A 6,395-nucleotide genomic window follows, 5' to 3' on the forward strand; every position below is an offset into this window, starting at 1 on the left:
CACCAGCTGGATTTTTATGTCCTTTATTGTAACGAAGTCTACCTCAGACACCTTGGCACACGCACTTTAAGTATTATTACATTCTCCAGGTTTACAGCGCACCCGCACTTTAACTTATTGTAAATGTAGGGTTCAACTAGTGTTTGCTTTTTTGGTATTAATGTTTGGTTTGGATTATTAATTTGATTTGTTGTGTTTTTAGTTTGGGTGGGGTTGAGTTTATGACAATTGAGTGGTGTGTAATTGTATCAAGAAGGGAATCAGAAAATGAAATATATTTTTTAAATGTTTAGAAGATTAAATAAAGAGGTGTAACTTTTATACCACATTGCCCTTGTCCTTTTTTATGCCAGAAAGGGTTCTCGGTCGCAACATTACACAAGTAACATATTTAGATCACCATGTCACATTTTATTGTTTTGACTCTTCTCGTCCTTTGCTCCCCATGCTAAGTCGAGTTCAAGGTTCCAGTTTACATGGAAATAATTATTCCAAATTGAGGTTTACACGGAAAACACGTTAAATCGCCTTTATTTAATTCCGCTCAACGTCTAGGGGTCGGGAAGGGTTTTGATTGAACAGAGACACGAACGTACCAGAAGAAAACACACACTTCAGCTGCTACCGGCTTTTTTTTTGGTCGTCTCGGTTTGTCGTTACGCCACGGACACAAACGTGATCCAAACTTTTTTCGCGGCCGTTCTAATGATGATAAAACGGCAGCTGGAGAAACCTCTCATCGCGCTTTACGTCTGTCGGCTGAGGAGGAGAAGGGAAGAGCGTCGGAGAAGGGAGGAAGAAGACAAACTGAGTCAACGGCTGCTCTACCTCAGCCCACTCCCGCATCCCGCTCGCAAATCCAAAGAGCAGTGGATGAAAGTCCGAAGGGCAAAAATAGCTTTGAATCGAGACCAACATTTGTTCTGATCCGCCATCTTGCAGTGCGTCATCGCGTTAGAAGAGCGACCCAATGCGTATGCACTGAAAAAACAGACTTATTTTTAAGAAGAATAAACGTTTACATGACTGAGAGATAAATTAATTCGGCTTTAAAATCGGAATAAACCACCCGCTTACTTCGGAATGAAAATTAATTTAGAATAATCATCAGGAATTAAGTGTTTACATGGTGTTTTAAAAGCAGAATTTGTTTTTATTCTGAATTAAAGCTCTGATGTAAATGTGGCAATTCATCGTGCATCCCGCTAATAAAACTCGTGCACATCGCATCAGGTTTGTCAAGTTGTTGTGCACAGTTTTGTATCATATTTTTGTGTATTTATGGAGAATTGTCGTGTGGGAGCGTGAGCTTTGTACAGAATCTTAGAGCTAAACGTAAAGAGAGTTTGAATAGGGCCTGGGGAAAAAATAAATCACACAATTACTGCATGAATGAAAACTAAAACTCTCGAGACATGGTTTTAATGAGGGAAAAACATGGTAGAAAGTCAAAAAAAAAGAAGCCTAATGCATAATATCTCCTCTTTAAATAAATGTGGCAGGTCAGACGGTTGGTTTAACCCGTGTTTCTGCTCGGCTGGGTTCGGTTCAGCTCTGTTACCTTCTGAGTGGATGTGTCTGTGGTGATGTGGTCCACGTCCACCTCCTCCATCTCCCCCATTTTCAGACGGCTCACCACCACTGTCCCCGCTGCACACTCACCATCGGATGACCTGAGAATGCAAAGAGAAGCCGCTCGTTAGACTAGAACTAAAACATGTCATTGTTAAAGCTGCACTGTGTAACTTTTTGGTTGGGGTTTGGTCACCAACCTACAGCTCAAAAATACCATGAAAAACAACATTCTGACGGTGAGCGGGGTCGTTTCTCCACAGATCTGACCTGTAACTTGGTTTGGTTTGGTCTCCAGGAAAATAGAAACCTTTAATTCCATACTTTAAGTCAGGGGTGTCAAACTCATTTTGGTCCGGGGGCCGAATCCAACCTACTTTGATCCGAAAGGGGCCGGATCAGAAAACTCATGTCATATGTACCCCAAAAATAACAATAACTTCAAATATTTGTGCAGCGAAACGCAAATCTATTACAGAAATCTTTTTTAATTGATTAACTCTTTCTTATTATAATATTATAATATCATGAACAACCTGAAACTTGAAGAAAAATTCAATTTCAACACAATGTTTTAACAACAACTTGTATGCAAACAGGAATAAGTCAATTTTTCTTGGAAAATTCTACACTCAGCTCCACTTTTCTCATGTTGGACATTTTTCTGATGAGGGTGTCACGGTCAACAGTCAAAACGATCGTCCTTTAAGAGCGTTTGGAAAGAGACAAGTCTTCATTTGTGCTGCTCTGGTGGGAGGAGCCACGTACAGAGACGCTGGAGACACTGCTATGCTAAGCCCTGCAGAAAATTAAATATATATCTTAAATATAATTAAAATATTTTAGTAGAAAATCACCCAAGGGCCACATTAAAGGTCTTGGAGGGCCGGATCTGGCCCCCGGGCCTTATGTTTGACACCCGTGCTTTAAGTAGTGTTCTCACGATACTGATACAAAATTTCCAAACTCAATTTCGATACTCAATACTGATCTCGATACTACGGTAATAATAAAATCACTCTTTCTTTAGACCAGTGTTTCCCAAACTTTTTTTCTGGGGACCCATACTTTAAAAGTCACAAACCTTCGTGACTGGATTTGACCATTATTGAACATTAATGAGGATATTTTATTGTTGACTGAGTGATCGTGTCCCTAAATTAGTATTACTCAGGTTTTAAACAATGAAAAACAGTCATTGATCCAGCAATAAAAGTCGCCTATTTGGACATTAAATGTAGCCCATTTCCTTTCCTTTTCAACATTCAATTGTACAAAATAGTCAATAAAATAATAACAAAAAGATGAGAAATTATACAAAACATGTCTTAACATTTCAACATGTGTTAGAACTGTATATCACAGACGTACATGTAGATCGTGACAAGACGACCCAAAAAAAAAGTCTAAGATGTGGCTTTTGACCGGTAGTGTATACTGTGGGTTCGATACAATATATTTGAAATCGATTTGATAAGGTTCAATGAAAAATAATGTCTAAATCATGTCTGTGATACCAAAAGTCTTTGTTAAACCACTTCTTGTGCAAAGTTCATATGAAACACAAACATTTTAATCCTCAAAACAGTGAAAATGTCAAATGTGTCGCATAAACGAGTTTCCTTTCACTAATCAAGCAACAAAACTGCAGCGCTGTAACAAAATCATTTAGTAAAATATGCCAAAAATACTCTTGGTGATATATCGATACAACAGCCCACAATATCAATACTGTATCATCACATTAAATAATACGATATATCGATATTTGTATATTTTTGCACATTCCTAGTTGTTACGATACTAAGGAATAGACTCAATACTCAATAATTATTCTGATACCACCTCTTTTTTTTAGACAATAGAATGTGATTTTCAACATTAAACATTGTGTGTGTGTGTGTGTGTGTGTGTGTGTGTGTGTGTGTGTGTGTGTGTGTGTGTGTGTGTGTGTGTGTGTGTGTGTGTGTGTGTATGTATGTACACTGTTGGGCAAGTTACTTTAAAACTGTAATGTGTTATTTATGACTTGGTACTGACATTTCAAAGTGATTCATTACATTACAATATTACTGTATTTAAAATGTAAAACATTACATGACTACTACTGCTAAACCAGGTCTAAACCAGGACTAAACCAGGACAAAACCAGGACTAAACCAGGGGAAACCAGGTAAACCAGGACTAAACCAGGTCTAAACCAGGAAACTAAACCAGGTCTAAACCAGGAAACCAGGTCTAAACCAGGACTCCAGGTAAACCAGGTCTAAAACCAGGTCTAAACCAGGTAAACCAGGTCTAAACCAGGTCTAAACCAGGACTAAACCAGGTAAACCAGGACTAAACCAGGTCTAAACCAGGTAAACCAGGAAAACCAGGACTAAACCAGGTCTAAACCAGGACTAAACCAGGTCTAAACCAGGACTAAACCAGGGCTAAACCAGGTAAACCAGGACTAAACCAGGTAAACCAGGTAAACCAGGACCAGGTAAACCAGGTCTAAACCAGGACTAAACCAGGTCTAAACCAGGTCTAAACCAGGTCTAAACTAAACCAGGTAAACCAGGACTAAACCAGGACTAAACCAGGACTAAACCAGGACTAAACCAGGACTAAACCAGGTAAACCAGGTAAACCAGGACTAAACCAGGACTAAACCAGGTAAACCAGGTAACTAAACCAGGTCTAAACCAGGTCTACTAAACCAGGTAAACCAGGACTAAACCAGGACCAGGTAAACCAGGTCTAAACCAGGAAACCAGGGGAAACCAGGTCTAAACCAGGTCTAAACCAGGTCTAAACCAGGACTAAACCAGGACTAAACAGGTAAACCAGGACTAAACCAGGTCTAAACCAGGGTAAACCAGGACTAAACCAGGTAAACCAGGTAAACCAGGACTAAACCAGTAAACCAGGTCTAAACCAGGTCTAAACCAGGACCCAGGACTAAACCACTAAACCAGGGACAAACCCCCTAGGACTGGAAACCAGGACCCGTGGAGCAAACCAGCTGCCCAGCAAAGCGCGATCGGGCGTCAGCTGTGATTCACCCCATGGAGCGTGGAGTTCTGCGTCGCGTAGACCGTCGGGTGACCGCGGGCGCACCTCTCAATGTCCAGACATTCAGAACCGTAACCATGCCGTTTCACCGCTGCTGATATCATGGCGATTTTAGCAAATTTGTATGAAGAAAACCAAAAAACCCACCACTTCAATCTAGGTTAAAAATGCATTGTGACGCACGTTACTGACATTTGTACCAAGTTTTTTCCCTGAAATGCTAAACATTACTGCGTTACAGCAAAAAGCAACGCATTACAGTAACACGTGACTCCTAAAATTGTGTATGTATGTGCTTGTTTGAGGCTTTCCAGAGACTAAAACCCGACTCAGAGTTTTCATACCAGAGCGTTCCAACAGTCCCTGCCTCCATCATGGCGTCATTATTAAGAGTCTGATAGAAAATCCATAGTATTGGCAGACGCACAGCTCGTCTCAAATGAAGAAAAATGCTCCCCGGGCCTCTCTCTGAGCGCACTCCGATCACCTTAACAGACCCGCCCCTCAGAGCTCAGTGCCACTCGGACGAACGTGCACCTCTACGGGCGGGGTGTTCAGCAGTTACCACGGAGACGCAATGCCAGACGTGAGCGAACACGGACGAAAATGCTTTAAACCCAAGAAAATACACGGCGTGGATTTGAAGACGCACGGTGTGACTTTTTCGTTTGTAGGGTCTGTCGCCTGCTTGTTTCCATGGATACGCCACTGCTCTGCCTGGAATGTTCCACAGTATGACATTAAACAGCTCTACCTTACATTTATTAAATTACAGGTGGTTTTATTGCTCAAAAACACCTAGAAGATGGAAAGGTTTAATGTCATACTGTGAAACATTCCAGACAAAGCAATAAGATCTCCACAGAAAAAGCATCTTCACCAGAAAAGTTACGCCATGCAGCTTTAAACTACATTTTCAGGAGCTTGTGATCAATACAAGCGTTCATGGTCCTGTTTACCGTATTTTTCGGACAATAAGTCGCACTTTTTTCATGGTTTGGGTGTTTCCTGTGACTTCTACTTCAATGCGACTAAAATATTAAACTTTTCACACTGACAGCCACGAGAGGGCGCTGTAGGCTTTTGTGTCAGTATCTGCTGCTCCCGTTACTCCTGTACCACTGTCACTTAGCTCTACTGCACATGTCTCCTGCAGAAAGAGCCTCTGTCCTGCTGTAAGTAGTGAAATATTCAGCTGAAAACAGAAATCGAGCAGCAGAAAGAAAGTTTGGAGTGAACGAGAAACTTGTGAGGAACTGGCGGAAAGTGGGGATGGAGAACACAGCTTCACAGCAACCGGGAGGAGGCATCATGAAACTTTCCGGGATGTCACTGGATGAATCGACAAAGCCTGGACTTCAATGACACCGAAACCATCCTGTCGGGATTCAGAAAGGCCGGAATAATTCTACCTGGAACTGATGCTGAGTCTGACGACAGCGACACAGAGGAGGAAGCGGCGCTCTGTTTACCTCTGGAGGTCGTGGAGTTGCTCAGAAGTGACACCGAGGATGAAGAATTGAATGGATTTGAGTGAGATGGAGAGTTTGTTAAACTTGTTCTCTTCTGTTGTTTATGTTATAGTTTATCTGAAGAACTGTTCATATGTGACGTTAACAGCCTGTTGTTCTCTGTTCTATTGTTTTTACTAGAACTCGACTTTCAAGACGTCGGTTCCTGGTCTCTGATTTTATAAAATAAATTTCCCTCAAAAAGTGTGACTTATATATGTTTTTTTCTTCTTCATTATGCATTTGTTTGGC

General features: G+C 41.2%; 1 protein-coding gene across 1 annotated transcript in view; it reads right to left on the bottom strand.

The window, feature by feature from the left end:
• inpp4b (inositol polyphosphate-4-phosphatase type II B) overlaps positions 1–6,395 on the bottom strand; it is a 718,149-nt gene that overhangs the window by 324,471 nt on the left and 387,283 nt on the right. The window contains exon 4 of the mRNA XM_055158612.1: positions 1,562–1,673. Coding sequence (XP_055014587.1) covers positions 1,562–1,673 — 112 coding nt within the window. The remainder of the gene's footprint in view (positions 1–1,561; positions 1,674–6,395) is intronic.

This window comes from Boleophthalmus pectinirostris, unplaced genomic scaffold (genome assembly GCF_026225935.1).
Source record: "Boleophthalmus pectinirostris isolate CB_2022bp ecotype Guang Dong unplaced genomic scaffold, ASM2622593v1 HiC_scaffold_22, whole genome shotgun sequence".
Lineage (NCBI taxonomy): Eukaryota > Metazoa > Chordata > Actinopteri > Gobiiformes > Gobiidae > Boleophthalmus > Boleophthalmus pectinirostris.